The 19,383-nt window shown below is 36.1% G+C and overlaps 1 protein-coding gene across 1 annotated transcript in view; it reads right to left on the reverse strand.

Moving 5' to 3' along the window:
• Positions 1 to 19,383, reverse strand: part of LOC113234931 (phorbol ester/diacylglycerol-binding protein unc-13-like) — a 261,122-nt gene that overhangs the window by 128,389 nt on the left and 113,350 nt on the right. Inside the window, exons 2-3 of the mRNA XM_026470452.1 lie at positions 16,286 to 16,315; positions 10,672 to 10,774 (exon numbers count right to left, since the gene is read on the reverse strand). Coding sequence (XP_026326237.1) covers positions 10,672 to 10,774; positions 16,286 to 16,315 — 133 coding nt within the window. The remainder of the gene's footprint in view (positions 1 to 10,671; positions 10,775 to 16,285; positions 16,316 to 19,383) is intronic.

Consider the following 19,383-nt stretch of genomic DNA (forward strand, 5'->3'; position numbering starts at 1 on the left):
AAATCCACGCACTTTTATAACGGTCCAGCATATTTTGTGACCTTGACGACTAAAAATGCATTCAAATATCATTCTTGGCCATTCATCGACTAAGCCAAAATAAGTATAAGTACAGTGACCTTTAGTGAAATGTACACGTGTTCAAAAATTAAATCATAATAGTTATTTGTTATGCAAGGCTGCAAAGTTGTTGTTTGACGCCAGTGCTTGTATTGAAACCTGAGCAAGCGAAGGAAGCTAAGATTTGAAAATAGATTCCTGAGCGTAGCGAGGTTTTCAAGGCACGAGACACGAAACAACTTTCCTGCCGAAAAACAGTTAAACCTTTTTTGATGAAAATAAAAAGTTTGTCTTCGGATGCTTACGTCATCAATTTTTATTCTTGCTTGTACTTTTATTTTGTGTGATTAAGCGATTATTGAAATTATTTTAGTTCTTCGACGAATTAAAATAATTTAATAAACACAATTAGTTATCACTGTCAATTAAATAAGAATATGATAATGAACTGCCTCCGTGGCCGAACGGTTACCATGCTGGACTGCCACGCAGAGGTCCCAGGTTCGATTCCCGGGCCGGGAGAAATATTTGTATGGTCTACATTTATATCTCTCGTGAATTTGGATGTAATTTGTGGTTGCCTATGGCACCCGCGACACAGGGTTTCCCTAATGCGGGGCTATATTGAGTGTGTGCGTTATTATTATTATTATTATAATAAAATATGACAACGGATTTATGTCACATAAATAATTAATGTACGACAAATCGCGTAGTTGAACGTGTCATTATTTTTTTTTTTCATCGAAAGAAAATGTTAGGTGCACCACAGTCCGTCGTCAAGTTCGAATTTCAAAAACCTTTTACACGCTAGCGTGTAAAAAACGCTTTTGCGCGTAGATTTCTAATGAGAAAGAAAGTCTTTCCGAGCTAGTGAGATGAAAAAGTTTATTAGTATAATGGCTTGAATAAAATTAAATGATTTCGATGAACGTAGAAAAACAACAAATTGTAATAACAATCTCGTGTTAATACTGTCTCTTACAAAGAAATGTGTACAAATTAATAATTTATAATAATTCATAATAAAAGTGTAATGAATACCGTCGCTTACAATGAAATGTATACACGTAAAGAAATAATAATCACATTTTCAAAGGAATCGTAAAGTAATTTGAACAAATAATGACGAATGGCTAAATTATTGTAACAACGCTACAAAGTTTTGTGAAGATTTTTTTTACTGTATATTGCAAGCGATTGAACAATATGATAACTGCCATATTTTTCGTTGTACCGCTAGGCTTTCAACTGCTTTATTTTATTTTTTAAAAGTCATTTACTTAATGATTAGTCCCTGTTTATTTTTTCATATTATGTGTAATGCATTGCAGTTATTAAACATTCTGCTTATATATAACAGCATTTATTGCACCCTCTCCTTATTATTATGTTTAGGTTCTTGTCCCCCCGGCTCAGGTTTCCTAGAAAAGTAAGCTGTTTTGTTTCTTGTAACTTTCTGTATTTTATTCTAGTTAAGGCCCGACGCCTACTGAGATGGCGCGGCGGAAGATTTTCAGGTGACAAATGGCAATATATTTTTTTTATTTAGTTTATTGGTTCACTTACAGTTATTACAATGTAACATACCATAAATTCAATTTGGTGAAGGTCTTATCTAAATTGAACAAGTACTTATGAGTGAACATAGCTGGCAAAAACAACGTAAAATGTAAATGGTACAGAATTTAAAAACAGCAACTTAAATTTTAAAAAAAGGAAATAAATACAAACAAAAACAATAAATACATGTGAACAAGGGTCTCGGACAGAATCAAACTAGATGGGGGGGGGGGGGAATTAATTAAGATTTAATTAATGTTATTGCGATATATTTGTGCAACGACTGCCAAAATATGTCACAAACGTGACTGTACTTATTATATAGTCTGCAGAGCCTTGGGATACAGGAATTAAAGCCCAGAACGGTCTTACGGAATGGTGGCACTAGAGACGTAATAGCAAACCTAGGGCATCTTGAGAGAATTTAGAAGTTACACTTAGCTAGCAGTTGTGGACGTGTGAACGGAAAATTTTGTGTACGAATATTGAATCCAATAATTCCCCCTTTCTGCATATACTTCAATGTACATTTTAGTTGAAATTTCAATGTTAATAGGCGTAGCTACGAAAACATAGCTGCGGTAAGCTTGGGGATACTAATGCCTCGGCAGCCTTCGGGATGCGTCGGCAGGCTCTTTCGTTTCAGGTTACGATTAACCTGAATAGAGGCTAGGACAAACACGATGTTGCGACGGTACACTTCGGCATGCCTAAGTATTTATTTATATTTGCCGTCAATGTGCGCTAGCATGTAGGGATGCCGAAGTATTGCCATACTATCCCGTCAATGGGCACCGGGCCTAAGTTCTTGTATTGTATGTAAGGCAGGTATGATACTAATAAAATGCACGTCAATAAGTTTATCGTTCCCACAATTTATCGCGATAACAATTAAAACAGATTGTGCGATATTGATCTGCAACTGCCTGGGGGTTTTTTTGATGATGTCATCACTAACATACACTTAGTCACCATAATAGTAACTTGATTCAATATGTTTTCTTTTTTGAGCGTATTTTGCCATGACAGTTAGGCGCACGCGGTCGCTGCGCGACCGAATTCGTGCGCTTGATAGTGAGCGTCACGCCAGTCCATTGCAATTCTAGTACCATTCAGAGCTTTAAATCGCAAAGATCTTAGGGGCACTGCCACTGCTTCCGTCACCCTGAGATATAAGTTGACAAGTTCAATATGCCTGTAATTTCTCCAGCACCCCTTGGGCGCGTTTATTCAATACGAATTGCATCGCGCGGCGTCCGCGCAGTCGCCAAGTAGAAACCACAACGCAGTAATGCTTATTATACTACTCGACGGCAAAAATAGGTAAGGTGGCAATTCTTCCCTGGACGAACTCTTTCACAACGAGCTCTACTGCTATTGTAATATATATGAATAAATAAATAAAATAATGTTGTATGGGTGAACAATAAATAACGATGATTCAAAAAACAGCGTTATTTATGATTTATTATATATAAACCATTCAGTGTTATCTAGATATAACACTGGCTGGTCTATGGACTTCCCTGTACTACACCTACCATAGCAACGAAATCAACCCCTTAGTCACTACCCTGAACACCAAAAGCAATTAGAAAAGTTTGTTTCCTAATTACTTCGTAGTAATCCACAAAGCCAATATAAAGGCGAGTATGAAAATGTTATACGTAGCAAATAAGGTCCTTTGAGAGAGAGAGAGACCCTTAAGTGACTCGTGTATGAAATCGAACAAAGTTTTGTAAATATATTGGACTCTGATCAATTTTCAAACTTAACATACTATAAATAAATTTTAAAAAAGTATATTTCTTTTTTGCAAACTACAGTTCTTTAAGAAATGCATCAGGTTTGCTATCTATTCTATATATTCAAAGTTTTAAGCTCTTAGAAAAAATACATGCAAATTTGACAAAAAGCAAGATTCTGTCGATGAATTCAAGGCGCACTTCTCAATTGCTTTCAGTTTGCAATCTTAAGCGTGCTCTCATTTTGCAACCGCAAATCTATAGTTGTAGAGTGGGTTTTTGGCTGATGTGCAGGTACTTTAAAATATTCCGAATCCCATCAAACTTCGATTCTTTTTGGAAGGCTAGCACCACGAGGCTTTTCTAATCTTGTGCTTGTGCATGTGTGGTTTATATAATATATAAATTTATTATATTATTGATTAGTAAACTTAATAAAAGTTTACTAATCAATAATAAATTTAAGGTACACTTAAGGTTACAAATTGAAATCAATTGAAAAATGCAACTTCAATTCATCGACAATAGCTTGCTTTTGTCAAATTTACAGGTACACTATGAATAAATGTATAGACAAAATTGACCTCTTTGGACGTGTAGATACCAAACAAACATTGATGATAAGCGTCCTCCCAACAAGGTTAACACTGCTTCACTAATTTCAATCATCAGCTTACCTTAAACACAATAAACAAAAGCGTCTCGTAAACAAAAGCTCGTTTAATACCCAAAGCCAAGGCAAAAGCGTCCCTGTCCTGTTGTATTCTGCCCCTGTGAAAGTGTAAGAATATGCAATCCTTGTTTGTCACAATAGCACCCTTACTATGAGCTTACAGTGTTCGATGTCCGACAGCAATCTTATAAATTAATTGAGACGTTGAGAGAGTTGAACGCCATTTCCCGCACGATTGAGACTTTGAAAAAACACTGAGTTGTTACTTTTAACCGACTTCAAAAAAGGAGGAGTTCTCAATTCAGCTGTATTTTTTGTTTGTGTATATATCACGCGATTACTCTGACATTTGTGAACCGATTTCATTGATTCTTGTTTAATGATGTAGATGTAGTGGTTCAATCCAAATTTGAAGAATTTGCCACCTCTAAGGGTTTAATTCTAATTTGCTTTCACCGATTTGAATGTAATATTAATCTCAGAGTACTAAAAAAACCAACCTCAAAAGTCATTCATCCCCTAATTTGCCACCCTAAGCGATGGAATATTTTTTTCAAATTGAAATGGGACCACTCCTACAGTACCCTCTTTCCAACAAAAGAATTATCAAAATCGGTTCACATCGCGTAACATACATTAAAAAAAAATACAGCCGAGAACCTCCTTCTTTTTCCATCTACTCAATTATTCATTCCACAACTGGACACGGCTCTGCTCTTAGGCGAAGTTGTAGATCATAGTCTGCCCCTCTGGCCCAAAGCGGGTTCGGGACTTCACACTTCGACGTGCGGGTTTCAACACGATGTTTTCCTTCACTGGAAAGCTCATAGCAAATTTCAAATTCCGTAAAAAAAATATTAGAAAAAAGCTATGGTAGCCTAATAGTTTGACCTACCGCCGCTCAACCAGACAACGTGGGTTCAAATCCGGGCTTACACCTCTGAGTCCTCGAAATGTTACCATAGCTTATTGGAATTCACATTTTGGTATATACACACCAAAAGGGACTTGAAATTATACATCATTAGCGACCCATAGAAGGCAAAAACATTTTTTGAATGTGGCACCTAGGTGCGCTATACAATTAGCCATAAAAGTGAAATATTTTACGCGACCGTTAACAATATCCACACCGTAACGTAATGTCATGGTAGAGGTATTAGGTAATGTTGTGACATTCTATCCCGCAACAAATGTTACTTTGCAAAATATGTTCCTGCACGGGAAATGTAATGTTATGTACTATAAGGTGTTATGTTATTTGTAAAGGGTGCGTTTTTTACACGCGGAGAACTTTAAATTGGCAATATATTGTCTGTGACAGCCGATTTGAAAATTCTCGGTTGCCTTGACGTTAGTTTGGTTTGGCAATTCATCATGAATAGAGTCGGGATGGATCAACGTTTGCAAGTCGTTCATATTTATTTTGAAAAATATGATACAATTCCAGAAACACATCGGGCATTACGTGCGTTTTCTCGTGGTCATAATCATCCGTCAGAGCGATTAATTCGAGAAACTATGGCTCGTTATCGCAACACGTTTACGCTAAGCTATAATACGCATCCCGTAAGACGTTGTACAGAGTGCTGAATTACCGGTGGAATCAATGGTCTATGTCTTTAAAAATGATGATGTTCAAAACGTTACAGTTAACGGTGAATGGTACAGAGACATGATTACAACTGTTTCGTGCCTCAAATGAAAGGCTTAATGTTGCAAACATGTTGAAATTAACGTTTGACAAGTGATTAATTTCACGATATAAACCTGTAAACTGGCCTCCTCGTTCGTGTGATATCACGCAATCAGATTATGTTCTTTGGGGATATGTAAAGTTGCATGTCTACGCTGATAAACCAAAAACAATAGAGCACTTCGAAGCCTACATTCGATTTACTGCAAAGAGTGTATGAAAATTGGACTTCCAGATTACGCCCATGAGGCCATATGCCCGAAATTATATGTAAATATTAATGCCATTTATGTATATATATATATACACAGAACATTGAAGATACGGTTGAATATCTAAGAGGCTTTATAAAGCTAAAACACGGTTATGACTGGGACTGCACCAGTTACTACGACTGCACACTAACTGCAACGAGCGATCTGCGATCGAGAAGCATCGTAACTGCTTACAAACTGCTTTTTTGCAATTGCGACGCAGCTCGTGTGACTGCGCACTTAGTCGTAGGCATTTATAAAGGTACAAAAACAGTGATTGGTACCTATTCTAGATATGACCAATAAATTCACAGGAGCAATTCACAAAGATCAAAACTCATATCCATAGAAACAACTTATCATCTTGTGCAATAGGAAACATATGCCAAGACAATTGTAATTTGCTCTATAATATTGTTTATGTCGACTTGTACAGAGAAAAAAATCCGAAGCGTACCACTGGGAATAAATGCTTCGTTTGACACTTTCCCAAAGGAGTTTCAATCCCCAACCCGGTGATACAAAACTTACTTCTGATTTTTAGATCATATTTTCATGAAACGGTTTTATATTCGCATCGCGAAAAGCAGAACTCCTTTGTTGAGCGTAGAATCATTAATGATGAATCAATGTATTTATTTTATTGTGACATTCAAAAGTATAATTAAAATTTTATAAATAATAACTTGGGCATTAATATTAAATTTAATAAACTACTGCAAATATTGACATATTTTATTGACATTTATTTCCCTATTAAACAACTTCGATTACACAATAAATCCAATGATCCATTGATGACTAATGAAATTAATAAGTACATGCAAAACTTCAATGACCTATCCCATTTCGGAAAACAATACCCCGAATGGTAATGGTATCTCTAATTGCATTCAGTACTATTCCGACTTGATTAAACGTAAAGTGTTCGAAGCCAGACAGGACTATACAGAAAAAATGCTGAGAGATAGTGGGAATCCAAAGAAATTTGGAAAATAATAAACGAAGAAATCTCGTCAAAACAGGACAGGAAAGATATAACTCTTAAGATCTGTGGCGCAAATAACGTAGAAGAAAGAGACATACCTGACCAACTAAACCCGTATTTTTTAAGTGTCGCGTTCAAATTTAATATTGGGGTGGATGAGCGGCGTTCGATTCAATACTTGAGTGACCGCGTACGGGGTGCTGATGTGCCCGACGTTGACTTACCAGCTGTCACTCGTCTATTTGGCCAATACTATCGGAGATATTGGTAACTCTAATCAATGAGATGTTTACCAATCTGTCTACCCCGACGTGCTTAAGTATACAAGAGTGTGCCCAATATATAAAAGTAAGGGTGACAAAACAACTATAGGCCAATATCGATAGTACCTAACATCTCCAAAATTATTGAATCGAATTTTCGATCGAATTATATACCGACAACACATGTCCACTACAAGAGCAGCATATAAAACAATTGACTGCATCACCACAGGCATCGATAACAAATGTAATATAGCTGGCATAGTCTGCGACTCCAAAGCTTTTGACGTCATAAGTCATGACCTACTAATAAAAAAGCTAATGTGCTACGGTCTGCGAGGATGTGGTAGTGACCTACTGCGATCGTTTTTAGAAAACCGAACACAAACGGTTGAAGTAATGTCGGGTGGAAAAAGACTGTGGTCGGAGTTTGGTAGCGTGACGGTCGGAATTCCACAAGGATCTGCGCTAGGGAATGCCCTTTTTATGCCCTTTATAAAGATCTACCATCTGCCGTATCGGAAGGTCAAGTAATTCTGCATGCTGATGACACAACAGTAGTGGTCAGTGCGCGCACATAAGAGCAACTCAATCAAAGAATCACTACAGTATGAGAACAACTAGAAAGATGGTTTTCAGCAAATGGTTTAATTCTCAACGTAAATAAATCAAATGTTATGCTCTTCTCTGGTAGGCGCGTTCCGAGTGTGAGTATCCAGTGTCCTATTCTATTGAGTGACAAATGCAAATTCTTGGGTTTTACTTTGGATCCTACCTCGAATTGGAAACAGCACGTAGACTTGCTATTTGATAAGCTGAGTGGTGCGGTATTTGCTCTGCGTAAACTAAAACCGTTGGTGTCTCGTAATACGTTGAGGCAGGTGTACTTTGCACACTTCCACTCAACTATGACTTATGGTGTTATTCTGTGGGGCAATTCGACAGATGCTGACAGGGTAATACAATAATAATAATAACACACACACTCAACATAGCCCCGCACTAGGGAAACCCTGTGTCGCGAGTGTCATGGACACACATATAGACAACCACAAATTACACCCAAACTCACGAGAGAAACAAATATTTCTATATAGGTCATACAAATATTTCTCCCGGCCCGGGAATCGAACCTGGGACCTCTGCATGGCAGTCCGGCATGGTAACCGTTCGGCCACAGAGGCAGTGCGAGGTAATGCGTATACAAAAGCGAGCATTACGAACTATGGTTGGCATAACCCAGAGGCAATCCTGCAAGGCACTGTTTGGTGTATACCGAATAATGACCCACTACTCGCAATATGTTTTTGAGGTCATTATGTTCACGCGGAAACACTTAACACAGTTTGGGCGAGTGGGGGTGATGGGTGGGTGCCTCCGTCGGTCGTGCGGGAGAACTCCGATCAGTACCGCGTCGCACTGCACTTCACGAAAAAAACGCGAGTTGTAGGACCGACCTATTACTACCTGCCGAACTAAAAAACGAATGTTGTCAGGCAATGTTCAGATACAGACTGAAGAACCTTTTATTGGAAAAGTCCCTTTACTCAGTAACAGAGTACATTCAAAATATTTAATAAATAATTAAATTATTTATTTATTAATGAATTTGACATTCATCGTCTTATTATATTTAACTTAATTTTTAATTTAATTGTATTGTATTTGTTTCCTTTTTTAGTGTACAATAAAGAATTTTTGTATTGTATTGTATTGTATTAATATACATTTATTAGTTATTAAGAATCCATATTGACATTTTCTGTATACACTTGACATTGGTTGTTCAATTCAATTATTTATTAGTTTAATTTAATTATGTTTGATTTTCTACATGTACAAAACTGTGTACTTATATGATTCACTATCGTATAATGATTTCTACATTATTTTGTAAACTGATGCTCAGTTTTCGAAGAGTAGTATAAAATGTAATTGTATTTATATGAAATTTGTAATGTTGAAAGATTACAAATTTCAATCAATATGCTGTATTAAAACTTTAAAAATTTATATTAAATTCAATAGTAACTACGTCACTATGCTCTTTTCTCGGGTACCGAAAGCCTTAAAATAGTCAAGTGAATCAATTTGTCTAGTGACTAGACCCTCTTATATCTCTTCCATAAAAGCTGCGACCATTTTCGTTGATAATTGACTATTGATTATTTGTAAGTCTATTTACTGAGATTTTTTGTGAAATAACTTCTCTAGTTTTGTTATGCTTATGATTATACTAGTTTTGTTTTATTAGGGCTGGGGTGAGAAGGTTATTCAAAACCTCTCACTAGATGTCACGAGCGGCGATGAATGCCGAAAAGCCAGTGCAAATATGTATAACAAAAACACATATGAGAATTTCGTCGGCTCGGTAACTGGACCCGTAGCTCAATTGGGAAGAGCAATGCTACGGTGCAGCACGTACGTGGTGCCGTTCAGGTGCCGCTGGGTCGACAAAATTTTATCTGTGTGTTAGTTCTTTGTATTCATAATCATACTTTTAAGTCTTGTTTTTATTTTTTTATGACGTCAAGTGAAGAGACGAACGAGTCGTGCGACTGATGGTAAATGGCACGCCTGTTTATAACAGTTGTAGTACAACTCAGAGTTTTAAATCACAAAGATCTGAGTGGCACTGCCCACGTCACCCTGAGACATAAATTGACAAGTCCCATATGCTTGTAATTTCACCAATTACAGACAACTCTTTTTATATAGTGATATTTTTTTTAATGCCTGGTGGGCAACGTTCTTTGAAGTGTACGTACAACATATAGGGTTATTTTCATTTGAAACGTCTACATGCCTTCAAATTAAGTTTGAAATTATTAAAAGTAACATAACAAAGTACTGGAGTAATTTCACAAAAAAAATAACTGAATATCAATTCAATAAAAATTTAAAATTATTAAAGCTAATTATTTAATGTTTATTCCATTCTGATTTCTTTACTGAATTCGCACAAAGCACTTCGGCTATACACAACTGCACGTCTACTGCAACACGAATACATCAAAAGTGCCAGCTGTTGGTGCAGTAAGCGTGCTGTCAGCGAGGAATCGAGTAACCATAGAGTGTGTAACAGTTCCGAAATATCGGGAAAATAAAAAAGCTCATACCAGTTAAGAAACCTATAATTAGTGATAATCATTTAGTGTAAAACCACGAAAGTATTAATATCTATAAAGCATATCAAAATGTATCACAGCTGTATTAACGTGTTAACTTTTATTGTGAACAATATTTATGTGGTCTGTGTGAATAAGCGAGCTTCCCATAAATTAAAAACATTAGGCCGGTATACGATTCGCCGGCTTTGGGCGCCAGATGTGCCAAAATTTTTTTAAACCATTTTCCTTATTAAATGCTATTTTTGAGATGTGAACAGAAGGCCGTGAATTTAAAAAAATCAATATAAAAAGTACTTACAAAAGGAAGTCTTGCTCCCAGGAAGGAGTCGGACCCTTAACTGTCACCGTTGTCGACTTGACATTCTGCAGCTTAAGTGTCACGTATGTGTTGTACTGTGTTGCTGTGGAGATTAAAAAATATGTTAAGACGCAACTCTATTTTTAACCGCCCTAAAAAAAAGAGGAGTATATATGTATATATATTAGCAACACGCAAAATAGGCGCCTTGACGTCGAGTTGCGGACACCAGCCCGTTACACCAAGTACCACATCAGTTTTTTTTATGTAACGAGACTTCAATTCAATCAATTTTGAAAAAAAAGACATTCAATTTTGTGAACAGATTCGATGATTCTTTTTTGGTGGAAAGGGTGAAAATTTGAAAAAAAATATTCCACCTCTAAGGATGGCAATTTAGGGGTGAATCCGGTTTATTATATTTCATCCACTTTCTGTTAACCGGTTTCAATAAAACTTAGCAAATAAATATAATTCCACTAATTTTTGAGATCGGTTTTTTAATGAAGTTATAAATTTATAAAACTACGGTTTTGTATATATAAATTAACTACGAAGTGTAACTAAAAAAAAGAGTAAGCAGATAACAGCTAAGGTAAAGGTGTAAACTCCTGAAGGTTTAATGTCTATGAGCACCATTTTACAGTTAGGCTAAGAAATGTAATAAATGAAAATTACGAGACGTATTTGGCACATAACCTTTCATTAACGGGAGTTTAATTATTTTTTTATGGCGTAATTTTACATTATTTTTTGACGGGATATAATAAACAATTTTTAAGCACTTATTTTGTATCAATAAATTGAATTGGGTCTGCTTAATTTTCAAACTTAAGGTACATTATTTAGGATTTTCTACCGTCCTTATATATAGATAATGATTTAGATTAGACTTAGCTTAAATGGTTTTATCCAAAAGATACATTTAACAAACCGTTTTTGAGGCAACCGTATTTGACGACCTAACTCGGTGGCCTAGCGATTTGCATTCTAGGTGCTGGATGAAGAGATCTCAGGTTCGATTCCCAATAGGACCAATTTGGGAAATTAACTTATCTAAATCGTTTCTGCTTTGAGTGTTCCGAGTAGTGCCTCAGAGTGAACTCTGTTAATTATACTCTGTTAATAATCACAGGGAATTCCTGGTATTTGTAACCGGTAATTGGTGTGATTGTCTGAGCCAAAAAAAATATATTCTGCCAATAGAATAACTAAGAGAAAATAAAAAGATAGCCCTTGAAGTTTGCTAGTTTATTAGCAGCATTTTATAGCTACAGGCCGAAAAATACTTTTGAGCCTTGTTTGTTGTCCCTAATGTTTACTTTCGTAATAAACTTTGTACCAGTAAAATTCCGCAAGGAGACATTTTTCCAAGCGCATGTTCCGTAAGTATCTCTTTGGCAGTCTTCAAGATCAAGACTCGGCATCAAGTTGCAGTGGGTATTTATATACCCCTATAATATACATTTTAATGCACAGCTTTTCGCACCAACGACTCAATTCTGCGAGAGCTTAACGTCCAGACCAGACTGCCCACCTTATGTCTACGTAGGATACTTGATTTCTTGGGTCACACTACCAGGAAAGAAGGGCTCAGCCTCGAACAACTAATGGTCACTGGAAGGATCGACGGCAAACGTCTGAGGAGTCGCTGTCCCACAAGATGGTCCTACCAAGATTGTACGGCTCTCGGCATGGGTCTCCATAATGTGCTCCACTAAGCCCAAGACCGCCACAGATGACACAGCATCGTCAAGTGGAGTTTGTTTCCGTGGGGGAATCACGAACCTCAGTAATGAGGTATGCGACGCTGGGAGGAGATAATACTCAAAATAGCCCCGCACTAGGGAAACCCTGTGTCACGGGTGCCATGGCCACACACATAGATAATCACAAATTACAACCAAACTCACAAGAGAAATAAATGTAGGCCATACAAACATTTGTCCCGCCCAGGGAATCGAACCTGATACGTCTGTGTGGCAGTCCATGTTAACCGTTCGGTCACAAAGGCAGTTATAACATATATGTGTTTGTTTATTCTATATGTATACTACGAATATTCATGCCATATTAAACGACCTCGGTGGCCTATCTGTTTGCAAAGTAGGCTCTGGATGAGCAAGTTCAATTCACGGTAGAATCAATTTGGGAAATGAACATTCCAAATTGGTTTATTTGGGCGTCCCGGATAGTGTATTATAAAATTAATGTAACTGCTAATTAATGTGTAGCTATCACAGAAATGTCGTGATGTGAAAAAGGTAAGCCTTAAAACTTTTCTCGTACTAATACGGTCCATTTTGCTTCGGTCGAGTGACAGGGACACTGGCTTTACTTCAGAATTTATTTTTTTACGAACGAACTTAAAGCCATTTAAAAAATGTGTATTGTACAGTATACGTGTCCTATTTAGTTCAGCTGATATTAAAAAAAATATTGGTATATGTAAAGTACCTATTGAATACAACGGTTTTCTTGCAAAATTTCGAGGTAAGTCTGTGTTTTTTTCTATCATGATCATGTTCTCACACCGTATAAGTAATCGGAGTATATCCTCAATTTTATATATATTTTTTTCAAAGTGATTGATTCAACACTTTGAATTATGCGAAATCAACCTAAGCCATCTGAGGTTGTATAGACTTTTAAAGCATTAAAATTTGCTGCGTGCAACATTGCAAGTAGAAGAATAAGTTTCGTTTGCAAGCCGATTGGGATTGCGTTATGTATCCAGCACTACCGCGACGGCTCATTCACACGCGTGAAATAATAACCAGTAAGTACAATTAAATCGGCACTATAACATTCTTGTATTTTATTAATTTAATTGTATGGCATACATTACAGAGAACACATTAATTTATATTATTTTTAAACAGTGAATAATTGTATTTTTTTTTGTACAATAAACCGACCTCAAAAATTCGTGGAATTACGTGTATTTGCCAAGTTTTATTGAAATCGGATACCGAAAAATGCGCGAAACCGGATTCATTCAGCCCTAGTTTGCCGCAGTTAGATGTGGAACATTTTCTTCAAATTTAAACGGAACCAATACTGCGGTACCTTATTTCCAATAAAAAAGAATTATCGAAAATTCATAAATGCCGTGAGTAATCGCGTAACAAAAAAAAATTGAAAGCCTCCTCCACATAGTTACAACTTTTTATAAAAAAAAACCGATTAAAACGATTGCTTATCCATTTTCGCTGTGCTTCAATTTTATTGAAATTACGTCTATATGCCAAATTTATTAAATTGCTTTTCGGAAAATTTGATGAAATTTAATAAACTGGATTTATACACTAATTTGCCCCCCTTAGGGGTGGAATATTTTCTACAAATTTTAGTCGAGCTATTACCGAGATTTATATCCGAGTATTAGCCTAACATATATGTAAAAAAATACAGACGAATTGAAAACCTCTTCCTTTTTGAAGTCTATTGAAAATTACTACTACACGGCATTTAAATGGTGTGATCTTGTAAAAGACTAAAAAAAATATCCAAAACTAGTCAAAAATTCACTTCATATTCAATAATAGACCTTTTGAATGCGGGAAAGCTATGGTTGCAGCAAATTTTACTATTATTATGACCTACAAATGACATTCAGTTACTTAGATAGAAAGAAATACTAGTGAGTAGGTGTTAAATAGGAAAAGCTTATTAAAAATAATGAAGAGCCGAAGGGGAAAGATGTTCGAATATCTACATTACCTAATCTAACGGATAACTCACACATTTAAGTCGAATTTTTACTCAACATGTTTCGAGCCAGTTTTACTCAACTGAAATTGAGTATAACTGAAATCACAGCCTTCCAGTTGCTATGTTTCTGACACATTCTTTCTCCTTATCAACACATATATCAATGCTTTCTTACTTTAGGATGTCCTCAATTTGGTCGTAGTGAGTTCGCATTGGTCGGACCTAACCAACTTGCCCTATAAATCTGTTTCCTCTTACTTTTTTCATCTCTGGCACAGTTTGCTAGAAGACGTGGGTCGGTTCGGATCCAGCCGAATCGGTTAATTTTTTCTACGTGTTAGATCTTTGTGATTAATAATTATAACAAACTAGTGGAGCAATTATACTAAAAATAATTGAATGTCATGGTAGTAAAACATCGTGTAATTCAATAAAAACTTGAAAATGATTATTTAAAAAAAACTTTTGTACATTGTCCCGGCCGCGAATAAAACCCGGAACTTCAGACATGGTGACACCATGAAAACCGGTGTAAAAGCAACTCGACCGCGGAGGTCGATATAGTGAGTTATAGATTAGTACCTTGTTATAGTTTTGTTTTATTTGATTTTAAGTTGCATTTGTGTTGAATAAACGTTTTCTCTATCTATGTATCTATCAACAATTTCTAGACAAGCTTGTAAAACGTTTCAAACTCACTAAGCAATATATTTATTTTTAACGCTTATTAGTTATGTAAACCGGCCTTGAGCGAGAACACTGTAAACCTAGGGTAAGTTAAAGTCACCTATAGTAAAACATATTTACGTAGAAAAATTAAAATATTTTGTACATAACTGTTCCTCGGCCTTTTCGAAATGAGTCGTTTACATAACAAAATATACAAATATGCATATACAATATACAAATACAATATACAAAATACCAAAGCGAACTTACCATGACCAATTGGAATTGAAACTATTTTTGAATCTAAATCGCGTACACGTTGATTTTGATCTGAAAAATAGTTACATTTTCAATGTGTAAGCGCGTTTGTGTAGTGCGTCCGATCCGTATTCGTTACAAATACAAGAATATACAAATCTAGAAACCTCGGACCGACTTCGGATATCCGATACGAGTCCGAGAAATAATGAAAATCGCTTTACACCTAAAAAGCACCTGTACTAAACTCAAACTGGATGATCCCTGTGACACATGTCATAGGAATGAGGTAAAGTCGATGTTTTGGTCAGATACAAAAAATATATAACGCTAAATTTGATATACTTTCATTATAATGTAGTAGTAGTAGTTCTCTCTCGATATTATCATGACCATGTTGAAACGTCCTAAAGAAAGGTCAGATCAAGACCACCCTTGACCAACGAACACGTATGAAAAGCATTGATACATGTTGATGATTCGAGAGATGTGTGTCAGGATTGTAACAAGTGGAAGACCATTGTCTGTACCAAAGGAGAAAGGCGTTAAATATGTATATATATTCTAGACAAAGCAGTGCATACTACTCAAAATATTATAACGATTTAACAAACTTTTACGAAGATTATTTAATTGTAATTATGCTAGGTGTATACATATCCATGCAGGTAACTGTGCGTACTATAAAAAAGTAGAAATATGGGGTGAAAATTATTCATAAATAGTTCAGTGAGTAATTATTACCAATAAAAATAAATGCAAATCCATACGAAACATAATACGAAAATAGAACTACAATGAACAAGTAAATACAAAATAACTTATTAATTCGATACGAAATTAAACACATTTTACATTCACAAGGTTATAAGTGAAGTCATTATAATCGTATTATAAGTACAAAAATATACCACAAACAAAAGCGTAATACAAAATAATTATTCACAACACGTCAACCGTTAATAAAACTCACCTTGTATACCAACATAGCGCGCCTTTTTTACTGAAACAAGAAATAACCCTGTCAGTTACAAAGGCACACAGTAATAACACGACATATTGTGTTTAAGGTTAGCTTATAAATACGGTCGGGTAATAAAATGTTTTTTTTTTAAATCGTATACCGTAACACATAGTACCCATGGATTGTACCACACAATACACACTCGAGTTATGAGTTGACAATACACACATGAAGATCATTACTGGATATTCTTTGCTTGCACCCCATTTACAAGAAATTAATTTTTACCCAAGTACGTATGTACTTGGATAAATATTACATAATCACCCATTCAATAATACACTATTGGCGTTTTTCGTTTTCGTTTTTTCAACAAATCGTTCGAAACGTTCAACAAATTGACAGGTAGGTAGGTATTCCACGAACCGTACGCGATTCGGTGTGGAACGCGGCCGTCGACAAGTTGAAACTTGTTTGATCGACCGGCAGTTTACACCTAGTCGACTCGGTGGACTTCGGCAGCGAACTACGATCGTCAAACGACTCAGTGTATTCATTTCGTAAATTACCGCCTTCGAAGAGCAAGTGAAGGAGATCTGTCGACCTAATGTAAAAGGGCCTTATAGTGTTGTTGAGCATTGCAGATATGTGTAGCAAAGAATATTCATTTATTATAACTAATAGACATTTAAAAAAATGTTTTGCCACAGCCTTTGTATTTCCTTTGTGTTCCTTAATCTTAATTCGTACGATGGTAGATTTTTTTACGAAGACACTTTATTTTGCATCCCAATTATGTACACCATTTACGAATAAATGAGGCACGTTATAAGCGCACTTTGTGAAAACGATGACTCCGTGTAAGACAAACATTATACTTTTAAAAGTTACTTCTTATTCAACTACTTTTGACGTAGACCGTACTTACACAAACCCCTATCTGTCCTTTGTATCCACGAGCGCCGTATAGCGGTGTAACGAAATTATATTAAATAAATGTCTTTTACCGTACCGGTTAGAGAAATAAATACAGCCACGACCTTTCCCCTCCCGTTTGTCATCAGGAATCTTATAAACGTCCCATTGCTGGGACAGGTCTCCTCTAAAGAGAAGGTTAGTCCACCATGATGGTCCACCACCACTTTGAAAGAACTTTGAGAACCTTCTTTGATATACAGGGGTCTACTCTCATTCTCTGTCCGACATCCGTCCGAAACAATTACTGTCAAATAAGTAATGCTCGACCAAATTAAATTCGTTTCGCATCAGTCCGTACGAACGCGACTCGCCACAGGTCCGATCGCGTCCGAACGCATACTGACGATGACTGGTGGTCTACTCTCGCCCTCCGTCCGACATCCGTCCGAAACAATTACTGTAAAATAAGTAATATTGAACGGAAAACGGAAGTGGACCCCCTGATCCTGGTTTAAAAACTAACGCGAACGGCCGCGTTAACGACGAATCCGCGTTGATAAGTCTGATGACTCCTTTAGACCTCAAGAAACTATAATGGAAAAATCGCTACGCCCTCAGTAGCCTAGCGGTTAATATTGTGGCCGCTAGATGCGGAAGTCCCAGGTTCGATTCCCGGTAGGACCAATTTGGGAAATGAAGTTTTCTAGTTGGTTCAGGTCTGGATGTTTTGGAAAGTATCCTCGAGTGAATTCTGTTGCTCTGGTACTCACGGTACCGGGGATTCACATGTTTGACACCAGTCAATTGGTGTGGTTGTCTGACACAGAACGTAACATAAATGTACTAAATACAATTACATGACTCATATCTAAGCAAATATACTCTCAGTTTTTTATGAAAAACTTTTCTACAGTACCAGCACGCCATTATGGCCGTTTTCAGAGATTACAATAGTGAGGTCAAATCTCATTTCATTATCGAAAAAAAATATAATCAATTCGAGTCGCATCTTTAAATCTTTAGATTTGTAACTAGTATTGCAAGGGGTAGCTGATTAAAAAGTTTTAATAAAACGAAAATAAAACTGTTTACTTAATATGACCGTCTATTCGAAACTGCATTGTTTTGCATTAAGCTTCGACGCGCGTTTGCCGGAGGTTGAAGTTGTACTGGACAGCGATCCTATAAGTGACGATCGTATTACATTTAAATTTCGAATTTTGGAAAACAAATGCCGAGTTGTGTCGTAAAATTATACATCCACTAATTGCACGTCACTATTAAGAGCTCTCATGCCAAAAAAGATTTGACGTTGGCTCCGCCCAAATATGTGAAACAAATATATGCCTGAAGTTCGCGTGACATGCGACAGGAGATGTTGAATTTTGCGCATTAAAAGAACCAAATTCGTTTTAGCGGAATAACTCTAAAACTAAAGGGATTAAAAAAATCCGTAGTGACAGTTCTCGATCATGCATAGTTATAAATAATTATCTAATTTTTGTCCTAAGAACCTGTAGCATTTCGAGGATAAATCGAAAAAGTGTGAATATTAGAGGTCATTTCGTGATTTTTATCTATCGAGGAAACTTTATTGTTTTATGTTTCTGATTAATGTCTATTCTTGAATATATCGTGTAGTTACTCATACAATATTTTATTTTTAACTTTAAAGTATATATACCCCACTAAAATCAAATCGAAGATTATGATTTATTCCTCTGCTCCCTCTTAACGACAATTAGTAGTTATGAATTAATACGAAACTTGATGAGCGGACAAACGTCAAAACGGCCATCATAGCATTTAGTACTTTAGATACCCTATGGTTATTTAAGAATATTTAGCTCTTTTGAATGCGATATTTTCCTTTTTATATACACTGAGCCATAGAAGGATATGTACGCACGTCCATCGCATTCCGAACGACACACGTAAATTATAATTGCAAATTCCCGCTACGTACACCAACAATTTACTCGTATTTACGTTTCTATCCACTGCCAAGAACATAACAATAGATCAAACAGCAATTTAATCATAGTTTCACTCGAATGCAAAGTCTGAACTGATTCCCTGGATAACTAACTTAATTACAATAACTTCTAACACGGTTAATTAATAAATGTTCACTTCATCCATCAATTGATTATAATTATCGGAGTCGATCGTATAGTTTGTTCTAGACA

This window comes from Hyposmocoma kahamanoa, unplaced genomic scaffold (genome assembly GCF_003589595.1).
Source record: "Hyposmocoma kahamanoa isolate Upper Pololo Valley unplaced genomic scaffold, ASM358959v1 86, whole genome shotgun sequence".
NCBI classification, from domain to species: domain Eukaryota; kingdom Metazoa; phylum Arthropoda; class Insecta; order Lepidoptera; family Cosmopterigidae; genus Hyposmocoma; species Hyposmocoma kahamanoa.